The following is a 15,397-nucleotide window of genomic DNA, read 5'->3' as shown; positions in this document are numbered from 1 at the left end:
ATTCCTGTATGTTTTTCCCCCACCCCATTACATTCCCCACCCTCCCTTCCAGATATAAGCAGTCTCCAGAGTTTTGTTTATTCTTCCCCAACTTTTATCAGCCTTATCTTTTTGCCTGTGGCAAAAAGATTGTTTTTATTTGTTTGTTTGATTACCATTTCACTTTAACCTTGAGGGAATGACTTACCCTCAAACTAACATTTAACTTGCTAATTGTAAGCTCTTGTACCTAAGTTTCTAAGTATAGTCTGGGTATAGTTGATTTAAATGCATATGTAACCAAAGTCTGTCAGAAGACTTGGGCCCAGGCAATACAGAACTGCGTTTATGAAATCTTACAAAATCAGCTCTTTAATTTACTGAACACATAGGACTCATATGGTGGATACTTTCTCCATATTGCTTTGCCTTTTCTGGCATTACTATTGTGTTTTACTCCTCATACATTTATCAAGTGGAAGGAGAAAAAAAAAATCACTTGTGAATATAGCAATTATGTGCTCTCTGACTTTGCTAGTTTTGTTTAATCACATACTTATAAACTCCAAATTAGTTTTCAAATTTTACATATTTTTAAAATCAAATTGCCTTTTTGGTTTATTTTTTATGTTTACATTTCAGAAGGGTCATAGGGTCGTTATGCATTTAGATTATACTATCTTTTATACACAGTGTTTGAAATAACATGTTCCCATAAAATTTTTTGATAAATATTTTATATTTATTTGCTTTCCTGTGTACTAGATATTCAGTGTAAGAGATAATAGTAAATGTGTTTTTTTAAAAAAATTATTGTTATTTAACAATAAAATAACCATAAATCATCATTATTATATATATAATGCAGTTCAGATCAAAGGTCAATTATCCAGGGATGTATCATAGTAAATAAGCCTTTTTAAAAGATGTTTCCTTGAATTTGTGGAATTTACTTAAATACCATCAAGGGTGAAAATGCTTTTTAACCATATAAGCTTCTTCCCCAGTTATGGAAATAATGCTTTCTGTATTTGTACTAATAATAAATAGAGAAGCATCATAGGAACTGAAAATGAAGAGAGCTCATTCTTCTTTAACAGTTTGAATTAAAAGAAAAAACAAATGAAGACTGAGAAAACTTGCCTAACATATACATTAACTCTTATGCTTTGTCTTATTTTATGCTTTTATGCTTTGTTTATTCAGTTAGGCTAGTTATAGGCAGAGCCAGGACTTGGCAAAAACAATGTCAGGCAGTCAGTTAGAATTGGTTGTTATTAGTAGGATGTGAATAAAGCTACCTCTACAACCAACCGGGCCCAAGTCACAGGAGGGACAGCAGATCCAGTAAAGAAGATGTTTGCCCGTGAACAGAAATATGGGTAGAATCAATGTAATTAAGATCCTTGGCAGAGTTTTTAAAAATTCTAACAGTGGAATAACTCAGTGTTTGGTGGGGTGAAAGATACAGTAATGCTCAGAAATTAAAGTGAATGAGTCTTGTATTCGAAATATACTAGAATTATTTGGCCTACTTTATCACAGTCAGAGCTATGTTTGTCTCATACAACTGACCTTTTAAAACAGGTCTCTTTCCTAGTGTACCAGACTATGTCTTCATATATTCAGGATTCCTTAGTGTGAGAGTTTATTCAAGGAGTACGTGAACATTTCCATTTCATTCATGTATATTACCAAACCTGACTTTAATTCAAAACTTTTTGCTGTTGAGGTTCTTTGTCTAAAATTTTTTTACTCTTTCCTTTGTCATTCTTTACTAAAACTGTGCTTTGCTGTAATTGCGTCAATTAATTTTTTAAGAAACACTTTATAATCAGTTTCTTTACAAATGTCACTATTTTTGTTAGGATGGACGTTTGAAGCCAGGAGATCAACTTGTCTCAGTAAACAAGGAGTCTATGATTGGTGTATCATTTGAAGAGGCAAAAAGCATAATTACCAGAGCCAAGCTGAGGTAACTATTCTATCCGTAAGACAGAATGAGTCATTTAGCGTGTCTCCCTAAAAATAGCAATTTAAGTTGTCCTAGTACTTTAGACTCAAAAGAAGTATTTCTTGGTAATATATGAAACATTATCTTAGAATTCAATTTTACTGTATCCATAAAGTGATTTCTTTTTAATGCTAGGTCAGAATCTGCTTGGGAGATAGCATTCATAAGACAGAAATCTGACAGCAGTCATTTAGAAAATCCATCGTGTTCATCCCTCTTACAAGCTACAGGAGAATATGGACCTCAAGACTCAAAATTTAGTCTTCTTTCTTCTCCCCCTGAAATACTAATTCCAAAGACCTCATCCACTCCCAAATCTATAGATGCTGTTCTACCTCCTTTTAAGATAAACCAGGTAATCATAATTTCCTCTGTTTATTTATGTAGTCCACAAATCCCCTATGTGTCATGTTTGTTATATACACATAGAACTATAATTTTGATAATATAGTTTGTTAATAAATTGGTATTTCCTTGAAAGATGTTTTTTTGTTTAAGATTTTTATGCTGTGCTGTCAATTAATATAATTTTCCAAGTCAGTGTATTCTTTGCGAAGAAAATCATGATCAGGAATGGCATCACAAAGATATGCCTAGATATCATTCAAAACTATGATATGGAATGTTATATTTATTTTCAGATAGTCTCTAATATGGTTCCATTCGTTATTTTTTCTGTTTTCTGCTTGACTGAAGACAGGCAATCTTCCTTTCTGTTCCTCAGCTCTTTCCTATAAAGTGTAGATGGATTTTGTTCCCAAATCCAGTGTGTATGCTGGAATATATCGATAGTTCACCCTAGAATCACACAAAAGGGGGAGTTTCTACATCAAAATCGATATAATTACAATCATCTCTCAGTATTTGCGGAAGGATTGGTTCTAGGACAACCTCCCCAAACCCCCACAGCAGATACCAAAATCTGAGGATGTTCAAGTCTCTTGTATAAAATGGTGTGGTACTTACATATAACCTATGCACACCCTCCCCGTATACTTTAAATAATGTCTAGATTACTTGTTATACCTAATGCAGTATAAATAGCTGCCAATGCAGCAAATTCAACATTTGCTTTTTGGAACTTTCTGGAATTTTTAAAAAATAGTTTCAGTCTGTTGTTGGTTGAATTTGCACATGCAGAACTGGCAGATATGAATGGATGGACTGTAATTACTAATTGCTACAGTGCCATAAATAATAAGTTATAGGGGCTTCCCTGGTGGTGCGTTGGCTGAGAATCCACCTGCCAATGCAGGGGACACGGTTTGATCCCTGCTCCAGGAAGATCCCACATGCCACGGAGCAACTAAACACACATGCCACAACTATTGAGCCTGTGCTTTGGAGCCCGTGAGCCACAACTATTGAGTCCATGTGCTGCAACTACTGAAGCCTGTGCGCCTAGAGCCAGTGCTCCACAACAAGAGAAGCCACTGCAATGAGAAGCCCATGCACCGCAAGGAAGAGCAGCCCCTACTCGCCGCAGCTAGAGCAAGCTCTCACACAGCAATGAGGACCCAACACAGCCAATAAATAAAGTTTATAAAACAATTATGAGTTATAAAATAGAGCATATACTCTATAAAACAAACTTGAAACTCAGGTAGGCTTTTAGTCAGTGGAATAAAATTCATCAAAGGTAACTTCAGTTTCAGGTCCATGATAATCAGATACAGAGTTTAAGATTTTCTCTTAGTCCCTTATACTTTTTCACTTGGGGTTATAATACTTTTTCAGAGGCACAGTGCATAGCCTTATATTTTGTTGTCCTTGGATATGATAGAGCTGAAAGCAGTTGTTACTTTCATTCTGAATTGCTTTGTTTGAAGATGAATATACCAAAATTTTAAAGCTTTCATATTTTGGGGACTATCATTTTAATCTCTTTAATCATTCTTTTTATGTTAACATGAACTTCTAGTCTGCTCTTTGACCTACTTTAGAAACTGAAATTTCACATTCCTCATTTTCTTTCATAGGTAAAAACTGGATACAAGAAAACAGAACAGATTCCAATTACTTCTTTGGACAACAGCCCTACATATATATCTAATACAGGTAAATGCACATTTAATTCCTCTTTTGTGTTATTTTTTTCAATTACATAGTGTGACTTAATAGACTTTAAAGAAGGGTGCATTATGTCTTTTTTCTTCATTGAGTAAAAGAACAAAATGAATCTATTGTGCTGTGATCCCTATTAGATTATGACTTTTAATGGAAATTTTCCGGAACAAAGGGTTGAAATTTTAAAAGACATATTATCATAACAGTGCCTATGAAGCTATAATAATCAATGAACTGTTGAAACCAAATAATGAAAAGTTTTCTATAAATCAAGATAGGTTGCCTTGCCCTTTTATTGAAATCCTGGTGAGGTATATTAAATGCACCTTTCAGAGAAATAGGGAGCATAGCTTAAAGAAAAGAAATATGTTTTTCTTGGAAAAGACTGTAGAGATATAAATTGCTTTTCTTGGAAGAGATTATATAGATATAAATTGGAAAGAACATCAGTATCGTGAATTCAGTATTATTGGTTCTTAATCACCATGAAATGATTTATTGACTTTTTAAAACAGTTAAAGGATTAATTGTGTAAGCTACCTATAAAAAAAGGATTTTTGTCAATCTGTAAAGTGTTTATAGGCTCAAATATCAAGAAAAAATTCCTTCCCTTAAATTATCTCCAAAAGTTAAAGGGAACAAAAAAAACCAACCAAACAGCAACAACAAAAAAACTATGCTAATAGAAAGGAAGAGTTAATTAATTACATTTCTAAATTATAAAGCAAATTGTTACTTGTATATTTTAATTTTTAATAGCATTGTGTAGATCAAAACTGCAAAATAAGGAAGAGTTAATATAAATTATATAGTGTCTTAGTCTGTTTGGGTTACTAAAACAAAATACCACAGACTGTGTGCCTTATAAATAATGAACATTTGTTTCTCACAGTTCTGGAGGCTGAAAGTCCAGGGTCATGGTGCCAGTGTGGTCTGGGTGAGAGCCTTCTTGTGGTTGCAGACTTCTCTTTGTGTCCTCACATAGTGGGAGTGTCTAAGGAGCACTGTGGGGTCTCTTTTATAATAACACTAATCTTGTTAGTGAAGTCTCCACCTTCATGCTCTAAATACCTCCCAAAGGCCCCAACTCCTAATACCATCATCTTGGGGGTTGGGATTTCAACATATGAATTTTGGGTGGACACACACATTCAGACCATAGCACATAGCTCCTATACTTAACAAGAATTTATAGTGAATTCCATAGTAGTTTCTCTGATTTGGAGCAGTATTTACCAGTGGGTTAGGAGCAATCTTTAGCCATCGATTATATGCCTTTTTACTTAGTGGGATTTGTTGACCCTTAGAAACTATATTAGTACTATTTCCTTTACATAATTAATTTCCATTCTCTTGATATATAGTTTTTATTTTGAACTGGGAACCCATGTGAGAAAAACAAGATAGATCAAAGAAGCAAACCATGGTAGGAGGCATTTATGTAACTTGTTTTTAATTTTGAAAGCAGTTGAACTACTTAATGCTTCTTTTAACCATTTATTTATTCAGTAAGTATTTACTTAGTATGTCATGTGCATCATAGTTCAATAGGAAATATGAAGGAATTAGGGCTTTTTCCATGAGATACTTAATAGTATATTGTGAAATCAAATGTGGGGTTAAAAACTTTCATTGTTCAGATTATAAAACATATATGTGTGTATTTGTTTATGTGTGTGTGTGATTTATTGAATAAGTAATAGACTATTTGCAGTGTTCTGTGTTGACTAGAGCAGGGAGTGGGTGGTTTTGGTACTCTAAGAAGTATAGTGTCTTATGGATGAATAACACATTTGCACAAGACGTGTAAAGACATGAAGAAAATGGATTAAGGAAGAAGTAGTAAGTGACCTGAGTGTGATAAAGGGAAAACACAGCAGTTAATCACCAGGCTCTGAATGCAAACTTAGAGATTCAGATCTTTGCTTCCAACTTATTAGCTGAATTAGCTTATTATATTGAAATAGCTTCCTTGTGGGGTTGTTAGGAGTATCAAACAAGATTATGTATGTCAAGCACTTTGTCACTGGTGCATAGAATATGCTCAGTACATTTGCTGTCATTACTATTAATATTACAGAAACTGAAGTTTAGGGTATAGCTCAGATAATATTCCAGGGTGTGCTTTTTAGAGCAGAAGTAAAAGCTTCTGTCCTTTAATTCAATTTTGTATTCTCCCTCTCTACCCCAGAAGCTAGTACATAGTAAAGGATTTGTCACAAAATATGCAGAAATCAATAGAGAAAAATTTCTTGGCTAAAGTCAGACATCATCCAGATCTTGAAAGAAGTGATAAACATGAAGGGATGGATGAAAGTAAGAGATCTTCCTAAGTGAAGGAGGCACCACCATCAAATGCAAAAAAGTAAGGACAAGCTACATGTCAGGTGACCTAGGAGGCAAATCTGATCAAAGCAAGGAAATCCTGTAGTAATGAACAAACTGAGGTACATTTACATCAGTGACTATAAGAAATGATGCTAGATTTTGTAATAGAAAAATAATTTAGTGGAAAATATATTTGAGTAAGCTGTATGTAAATATTAAAATGTAATTAAAATGGAACATTTTTCTAGAGTAGAAATGGAATTAACTGAGTACCATTTTCTTTCACATAAATGTAGTAGACCAGATGTTTCTGGGGAGGAAAAAAAACAGTCAATTCTAAATTATCTCTAGGTAACTTATATACATTGTGATTTGTCTGTTATAAGTAGTTAATTATAGGTTGCTCCCAAATTATATCCTTAACCATCACATCTGGACTCCCTCAGCCAGCTAGTATTTATTAAAAAAATACGAACAAGTTTTAATGTTAACCTTAACAAAGATAAACTTAATGAGGCAAATCTACCCTGTTCCCATCTCAGAAGCATTCCAAAGTGTAAAACTGGTTAGAATTTTTAAAATCCACATTATACTTGAATATGTTTTTAGAAACTATTCTGTTATATAAATTTCCTATTTAAGAATCCAGAGTTGTTTACTGGTTGCCATAGGGTGAATAATGCGTGAGTTTGTAAGTGAGCTAAAAATATGCTAAAGACGTTCCTAAGGAAATCAGTAAAAAATTATTGTGTGAAGAAATAAAATCATTATTTTAACTTTACCACAGCACAAGCCTTAATTCTTCTGCAGTAAGGCTTTTAAAAGTGAAAACAAACTAGTGATGAGGGAAAATATCCATGGTGAGTATTCATGGTATTAACCAAATGGTATTGATCCTGCCCTTATAAAACATTTCCTTTGTTCTGCTCCTAAAAAAGAGGAATAGGAAGAGAAGTTCCAAGAGAATAATAAGCCATACTTTGAAAATCCTCACCACCCCACAGAGGAGCAAATAAAGAGCTCAAGGCTGAATGTGAGAGAGGACACTGGCAAACGAAGAAAACTGTCTGTGGGGGAGCTTTTCAGGTCAAGCTACCTTGTATTACCAAGGCATGCTGGATTTATGCCCAGATCCTCCTAAGGTTTTGGTCCAAAGGTAAAGATATAGGGGAATTTTGGCTAGAAGAAAGTGAGATTTTGTTAAGTCGTTATTACATATTGTTAAGTGGGAGGTTACTGTAAGTTTATATTAAATCTCGTATTTAATCTCTGTGCGTCTTTCTTCCTATTAACACTACTTTATAGTTTTCTCGGATTTTTAATTTACCTTTACAATTCCTGTAAGGTGGTCTGTTTTTTTCTTTCTACTTGACAGATGAGAAAACTGATGATGAAAAGATATTGACATATTTAAGAAATTGGCTTCAGCAGTCATAAGAGATTAGAACCCTAACATGGTCACTACTAGCTGTATGATCTTGAGCTAGTTTCTTTACCTTTCTGGGCCTTGGTCTCATCATCCTTGGGTTGGAAATAATAACACCTGTGTCACTGTGGTTATTTTTTTTTTCCAGATCTTTATTGGAGTATAATTGCTTTACACTGTTGTGACAGTTTCAAAGTGTTGTGACAGTACAACAAAGTAAATCAGCTGTATTTATATATATCCCCATATCACTTCCCTCTTGAGCCTCCTTCCCACCCTCCCTATCCCACCCCTCTAGGTCATCACCAATCATTGAGTAGATCTCCCTGTGTTATGCAGCACTTCCCACTAGCCATCTATTTTACATTTGGTTCACTGTGGTTATTGTAAAGATTAATGATCTTACATATATAAAGTACTTAATGTAATGCCTGGCTAAAAGTAAGCATAAGTAAGAGTTAATCTTCTGTTATTTCCACTATTGCACGTAGCAAACTTTTATGCTTAGATGTAGGAAAACATAAGAACCCATGCCTTGGTGTGTGTCCCTGTCCCTCCCTCTCTTTCATCTTCTCTCCACCCCTTCCACACACACTTGAATTGAGTAATTCACACCCCAGGATTAGTCTTGGTCTCAGATCATAATTAAGTTAGCTTGCGTCCACCTTGTGTTAGTGTGCCTTAATGGTAGGTCAGGCACCAGGCTGAAAGTCATTGTCAAGCCTCACACATCCAAACCCTAGAAATGAAAAACAAGGTTTGACTTATCTGCTGTTTGGGCTTCCATACCACTTCACTCCATGATGATCTTTTATGCTGCACTTTAGGTTTGGCACAAAATTTCTCTTAAGGGGAAAAAAATACATATATAATGTATTTTTAGCCCTTGGCCAACAATTAGGTGTCACAGTAACAAAGGCATCTTTGTTGCTTTTATCAAAATTATAAAAATTCTATTATACTAAAATTAGTCTTTCTCAAGGTTGGAATTTCATTTAAAGCTAAAAGTCAGTAACCATTTTTTTTTATGATCTTGACACCTATAAGCTATATTCAAGATTTTACATAGAATGTTAAGGAAGTGTTAAAGGTTTAGAGGAAGACTATTTATTTTCCTATGCACTTCTTATGTTCTTAAGAAAGAGAATGCAAATCATTTTGTACTTAGAGACAGATGCTCTGAGAAATAAAAAAAAAATTAAAACACTGCATAAAAATGTGACATTTTAAAAAGTTTTTTCTCTTCCTCTTGTTTCTATGTAGAACTAGTAAAATACCATTTAAAAGTGTATTTAGAATGGTGACAATTTAGATATAAGGATTGACATGAATTGCAGGAATTTTTTGGCATATTAAGACAAATAATTTTTCAGGTTCTACTCCCTTGTAACGCCTGTTTTTTATTCATGCAACAAGGACAAAGCTCGTCTAAATAATCAGGGTGTACTGAGAAGGCGTTAGAGAATGAGTGAGAGGTGTGTGACACTCAACTCTTGAGAATCCATTTATGCTACTTGGAATATAACCCTTCTGTAAAACAAGAAATAGAATTTTTAGTTCAAGAAGTTTTGAGCCTATATCATACTTTATGTGCGGACTTGAAACAATTTGCATTTGTGAGTTTTTCCATAGTACCTCCAGAACTCACGTAGCAAAACCACTTTGCCAAAGAAAAATCATGACCTTTTTGAATTTCTAATATGATTTTGTTTTGGAAGGAAAAAAAAGACTTTTCATTTTGCAATTAATAAGGCATTGTAATGACAGGGTAAGTAGTGGAATGTATGTTTCTCTTTTCAGTTGATATTTCTGTGGGATTTAATGCATAATTGGCCACTTTTAATATCATTTCTTTTAAGGATCAAGTGAAGCTGGTTTATATGATACATTTTAGATTTAAAGAACAAATACCATGAAAACAAAAGTGAAAGCTGGCAACTGATTAGCCAGAATTCTTTTTGAACAACAGGAACCCAGAACACATCCTGTCAAAAGAAAAGTTCTATTCCAATTAAATTTCCAATTAATGTATACCCTGTTGTCTCTTAGATATTGCCCCTGCCTGGACTGATAATTATGGACCACAAGGAAAGAAGATTTCCCTAAATCCCTCTGTTCGCCTTAAGGTAGAGAAACTGGAAATGGTAAATACTTGAAATTTTCATTTTTCTTTCATAAAACACCAGCAAGGAAGTATTTTCATTCTTTGCGAGGATAAAGGATTGGAGCCATTAGTTTCTCGAAGAGTTATCGATTTGCTGTTAAATGAATGCCAGTTTGGGTTTAAGCTGTGTAATTCATGTTTAATTTTTTTTTAATTTTTTTATTTTATTTTTGGCTGTGTTGGGTCTTCATTGCTGCATTCAGGCTTTCTTTAGTTGTGGCAAGCGGGGGCTACTCTTTGTTGTGGTGCTTGTTACAGGGCATGGGCTCTAGGCACACAGGCTTCAGTAGTTGTGGCACATGGGCTCAGTAGTTGTGGCACAAGGGCTTAGTTGCTCTGCAGCATGTGAGATCGTCCCGGACCAGGGCTCAAACCTGTGTCCTCTGCATTGGTAGGTGGATTCTTAACCACTGCACCACCAGGGAAGACCTAATTCATGTTTAAGTTGTGCAGTTCACGGTGGTTCATTAGTACACAATAGAAATAAAACGTTTTGTAACTAAATTGGCATTCCAAGTAATCAGTTTCCTCCTGTGTAGGAATGAGACCAATGTGGTGTTTTACAATGTAGAATCAAAGGAAACATGGGATAAATCATGACAAAGCGTGGTAGACTTCAAATATGTAATGGCGGTCAGTGCAAGGAAGTAATAGTCTATTACCTGATTGTTTGAAAAGTGAAGGGAAACTAAATCCTAAAATAGAAGCTTACCAGATATAAAGAAGGTGGTAGCATTGTACCAAAAAATCATACTGGGGATAGTATTATATTGAGAGTTTCTATATATAAAAGAAACATAAGATGATTAAAAAAAAAATTACAAGCAGGAAAGGGTTTTAAAACTTTTCCTTTCAGGCTATCTGGAAGATGACAGCAAAAATGTGTGTGTTTTTTTTTTTTTTAATGTGAAAATGGATATAGTGCTGAAGGTTCACAGCCTCTACTTTCCTGTCAATTTTTGTGGGTAATGAATTTTTACATTTTAGGAAGAGTATGAAGATGCATAGCTAGAATAAATGTACATTACCATTCATTCACATATTTAGATCTTTGCATGGTCCTATAATAATAATCCTTTCAGTGCCAGTTTGAATCTTACTCTTTGCTTAAATTCTGACTCAATTCCAACTGCTTTTGTCCAGCTCCTTGTTAACTTTTATAGTTCAGGCCAATATTGCCATATTTTGTGCATCTGTAGCACTGAACATCATTTTTCAGTACCCTGTAATCTTCTGTGTTTTGTTTTGTCAGTAAGTCAAAGCTTACATTCCTGTGTACCTACCACGATTTAAACACCTGGTTTGTGCTCTATAAAATTTTCTCATTAATTAGATTCTCGGGATGTCTCCTTTATATCTTCGAAATCCTGAGTATCTTTTGCTATGTTTTATTTTCTTTTTATTTGTGGCTGAAATGTAAGTTCTGGATAATGGCAAGTTTTACAATCAGTTAATAACATTTTCAAAAAATAGAATATTTGAGGTTTAAAAACATCTGTTATCTAAAAATGAATAATTACTGTTTTTTAATGATATTACTGTAATATACATTTCTGAACATCCAAGATTTAATACTAACCATTCTTCTGGATAAGGAGAAAACTATTCAGCTAATGATTTGCCTGGTAGCCTTTATTCTTTGACTCAGTTTAAATTGTCCTAGTGTATTAGATTTTTAAAATCTGATTAATTTTCTTAGAAATTTGAAAATCATCTTAATTTGTATTGATTCTGAGAAATATGAGTTGATTGCATATTAATTATTCCACTTCTGGTCCTCCTTTTAGCCTTAACAAATTGATTATTTTTATAGAATAATAAAATGGCAGTTTTACAGCAAAGGAAGCCTATATTCTGTGTAAATTCAGCTTCCCTGCTTTTATTCCAAATATTTTTAGTGACTGTTTTTAGTAGAAAATTTTTTTTAAATTTGAATAAAAGAAATTACAAATGGTTTTTATTTATTTTTTTAATTTTTATTATTTATTTTTTTGAACTTTTATTGAGATACAGTTAACATACAATAAACTGCATATATTTAGAGTGTACAATGTGGTATCCCAGTCTCCTAGTTCATTCCCCCCAGCCCTCCCCGCTTTCCCCACTTGGTGTCCATATGTTTGTTCTCTACATCTCTGTCTCTATTTCTGCCTTGCAAACTCATTGATTTGTACCATTTTTCTATATTCTGCATATATGTGTTAATATACAATATTTGTTTTTCTCTTTCTGACTCACTTCACTCTGTATGACAGTCTCTAGGTCCATCCAGGTCTCTACAAATGTCCCAGTTTCATTGCTTTCTATAGCTGAGTAATATTCCGTTGTGTATATGTACCACAACTGTTTTATCCATTCATCTATTGATGGACATTTAGGTTGCTTCCATGTCCTGGCTATTGTAAATAGTGCTGCAGTGAACATTGGAGTGCATAAAGTCTTTTTGAATTATGGTGTTCTCTGGGTATATGCCCAGTAGTGGGATTGCTGGGTCATATGGTAACTATTTTTAGTTTTGCAAACTAGTAGAACATTTTTTATTTTCAGAGTTTGAAACTAAATTTCACTTAATAACAATTTTTGTTCTAAAATCTGTATTAACTGCTATCCACCCATATATTTCCTAAGCTATTCCTACTCTTTTGAATAGTTACATATTAATGTAATAATATCTATATCACCTTAATTTGAAATAGATCCTTCTATTTTAGTTGCTGCTTTGTAGACAGGTTCAACTTTATTGTCCATTATATTTTTAACTCATTTCCTATTTAGTAATAGATAAGGCCAATATGTTCAAGTATTTAAAATGTAATAAAATTATATCTTTTTACTTTATCACCTATAAGTATATTGCATGTAGTGTCTAGGAAATTGGTGATATAAAATAGTCCACAAGGAAAAGATGTTAACTGATTAGGTGGTTATTAAGTCATTAGCCAACACAGTACAATTTTAAGAAAGGCAGAGAGATTAGATTTTGATGAAGGAAATTACCTGTCAAGATGTTTATTTCTGGTGCATTGTTTTCATGAAATCCTTCATATTTTAGTAGTTAAGATAGACAATTTTATATCAGGATATAGTAGAAAGTAATTTCTAACACTGAACTAACACTATGTGTCTCGTTTGATCCCAATGTTAAAGTTCTAAGTAGATATGGTAAACATAGCAAATAGGGATATATTTTTTAGTTGACTTGAAGATGAAGAATTATAGCACCTCCTTGCTATCTATATTTTTGTACCTGAGAAAGATGCTTTGGGATACAGATGCCATTTTGCTGATATTTACTTTACCTCTTTCCATTTCTGTAACATTTGAAGAAAGCTGTAGTGTACAATGGTATACCCAGGGTCTGAATATAGTTAATGAGGTGTTCTTTGTATTAGGTTGGGAAGTATGTGACTAGTATTGTAAGGAAGTGACATTTTTCAGATTCATCATTTAGATATCAGAAAAAGTTAAGGACATTTGTTTGTCCAATTAACAAATTTGCAATTTTGTTTAAGGTGAAAAGATGACATTTGTTATATAAGAAATTATTGGAACCTATTTTTAATCAAAAATAAATTACCTCCAATTTATTTTTTTGTTGAAATGTGGTCAATTTACAATATTATATTAGTTTCAGGTATACAGCATAATGATTCAGTCTTTTTTGCAGATTATACTCCATTATAGGTTATTACAAGATAATGGTTATAATTCCTTGTGCTATGCAGTAAATCTTTGTTGCTTATCTATTTTATATATAGTGGTTTATATCTGTTAATCCCATACCTGAAGTTTGTCCCTACCCCTGCTTCCCTCTCCTCTTTGGTAACCATAAGTTTGTTTTCTGTACCTGTGGTCTGTTTCTGTTTTGCATATATGCAAATGCATTCATTTGTATTAGATTCCACATGTAAGTGATATCATACAATATTCATCTTTGTCTGACTTATTTCACTAAGCATATTCTCTAGGTCCATCCATGTTGCTGCGAATGGCAGAATGTCATTCTTTTTTTATGGCTGAGTAGTATTCCATTCTATACAGCCATATACACAAACATGCATGCACACACACACACACTCACACACACACACACACACACACATATCTTAATCCAGTCATCTGTTGATGGGCACTTGGGTTGCTTGCATGTCATAGCTATCATAAATAGTGCTGCTGTGAACTTTGGGGTGTATGTATTTTTTCGAATTAGTTTTTTCATTTTTTCCAGATAAATATCCAGGAGTGAAATTGCTGGATCATATGGTAGTTCTATGTTGAGTTTTTTGAGGAACCTGCTTACTGTTTTCCAAGAGTGGCTGCACCAATTTACATTAATTTCAACAGTGCAAAGGGTTCCCTTTTCTCCATACCCTTGCCAATGTTTCTTATTTGTAGGCTTTTTTGATGATAGCCATTCTGACAGGAGTGAGGTGATATCTCATTGTTGTTTTCATTTGCATTTCTCTTGTAATTTGTATTGTTGAATAGCTTTTCATGTGCCTGTTAGCCATCTATACATCTTCTTTGGAAAAATGTCTATTCAGGTGTTCTGCCCATTTTTTGATTGGGTTGTTTGTTTTTTGATATTAAGTTTATGAGCATTTTATATATATTGGATACTAACTCCTTGTCAGTTGCATCATTTGCAAATATTTTCTCCCATTCCATAGGTTGTCTTTTCATTTTGTTGATGGTTTCCTTTGCTGTACAAAAGCTTTTAAGTTGAATTAGGGGATGTATTTATTTATTTTTGCTTTTATGTCTTTTGCTTTAGGAGACTGATCTAAAAAAATATTGCTATAATTTATGAGAGTATTCTGCCTATGTTCTCTTCTAGGAGTTTTATGGTTTCTTTTCTTACATTTAGGTCTTTAAACCATTTTGAGTTTATTTTTGCATATACTGTGATGAAATGTTCTAATCTCATTGTTTTACATGTGACTCTCCAGTTTTCCCAGCACCACTTATTGAAGAGATGGTCTTTTCTCCATTGTATATTTTTGCCTCCTTTGTTGTAGATTAATTGACCATAGGTGTGTAGGTTTATTTCTGGGCTCTCTGTTCTATATCATTAATATATGTGTCTATTTTTGTGGCAATATACCACACTGTTTTGATTACTGTAGCTTTGCAGTATAGTCTGATGTCTGGAAGGGTTATACCTTCAGCTTTGTTCTTTTTTCACAAGGCTGTTTTGGTAATTTAGGGTCTTTTGTGGTTCCATATGAATTTTATGATTATTTGTTCTAGTTCTGTGAAAAATGTCCTGGTATTTTGATAGAGAGTGAATTAAATTTGTAGACCACTTTGGGTAGAGTGGCCATTTTAACAATATTAATTATTCCAATCCAAGAATTCTTTATATCAACTTCAATTTCCTTCATCATTGTTTTATAGTTTTCAGAGGATACATCTTTCA

At 33.5% G+C, this 15,397-nt stretch overlaps 1 protein-coding gene across 4 annotated transcripts in view; it reads left to right on the top strand.

The window, feature by feature from the left end:
* The window catches only part of STXBP4 (syntaxin binding protein 4), a 185,480-nt gene that overhangs the window by 24,288 nt on the left and 145,795 nt on the right, over window positions 1-15,397 (top strand). For 3 of the 4 annotated variants that reach the window (XM_057713743.1, XM_057713742.1, XM_057713745.1), the window contains 4 exons: window positions 1,848-1,954; window positions 2,129-2,348; window positions 3,973-4,051; window positions 9,864-9,958. In XM_057713743.1, coding sequence (XP_057569726.1) covers window positions 1,848-1,954; window positions 2,129-2,348; window positions 3,973-4,051; window positions 9,864-9,958 — 501 coding nt within the window. The remainder of the gene's footprint in view (window positions 1-1,847; window positions 1,955-2,128; window positions 2,349-3,972; window positions 4,052-9,863; window positions 9,959-15,397) is intronic. The other variant, XM_057713746.1, reaches the window with a different exon arrangement.

Source organism: Hippopotamus amphibius, chromosome 17, assembly GCF_030028045.1.
Source record: "Hippopotamus amphibius kiboko isolate mHipAmp2 chromosome 17, mHipAmp2.hap2, whole genome shotgun sequence".
Lineage (NCBI taxonomy): Eukaryota > Metazoa > Chordata > Mammalia > Artiodactyla > Hippopotamidae > Hippopotamus > Hippopotamus amphibius.
The sequence above is the reverse complement of the archived record's forward strand: the minus strand, read 5'-3'. Positions and strand labels throughout refer to the sequence as shown.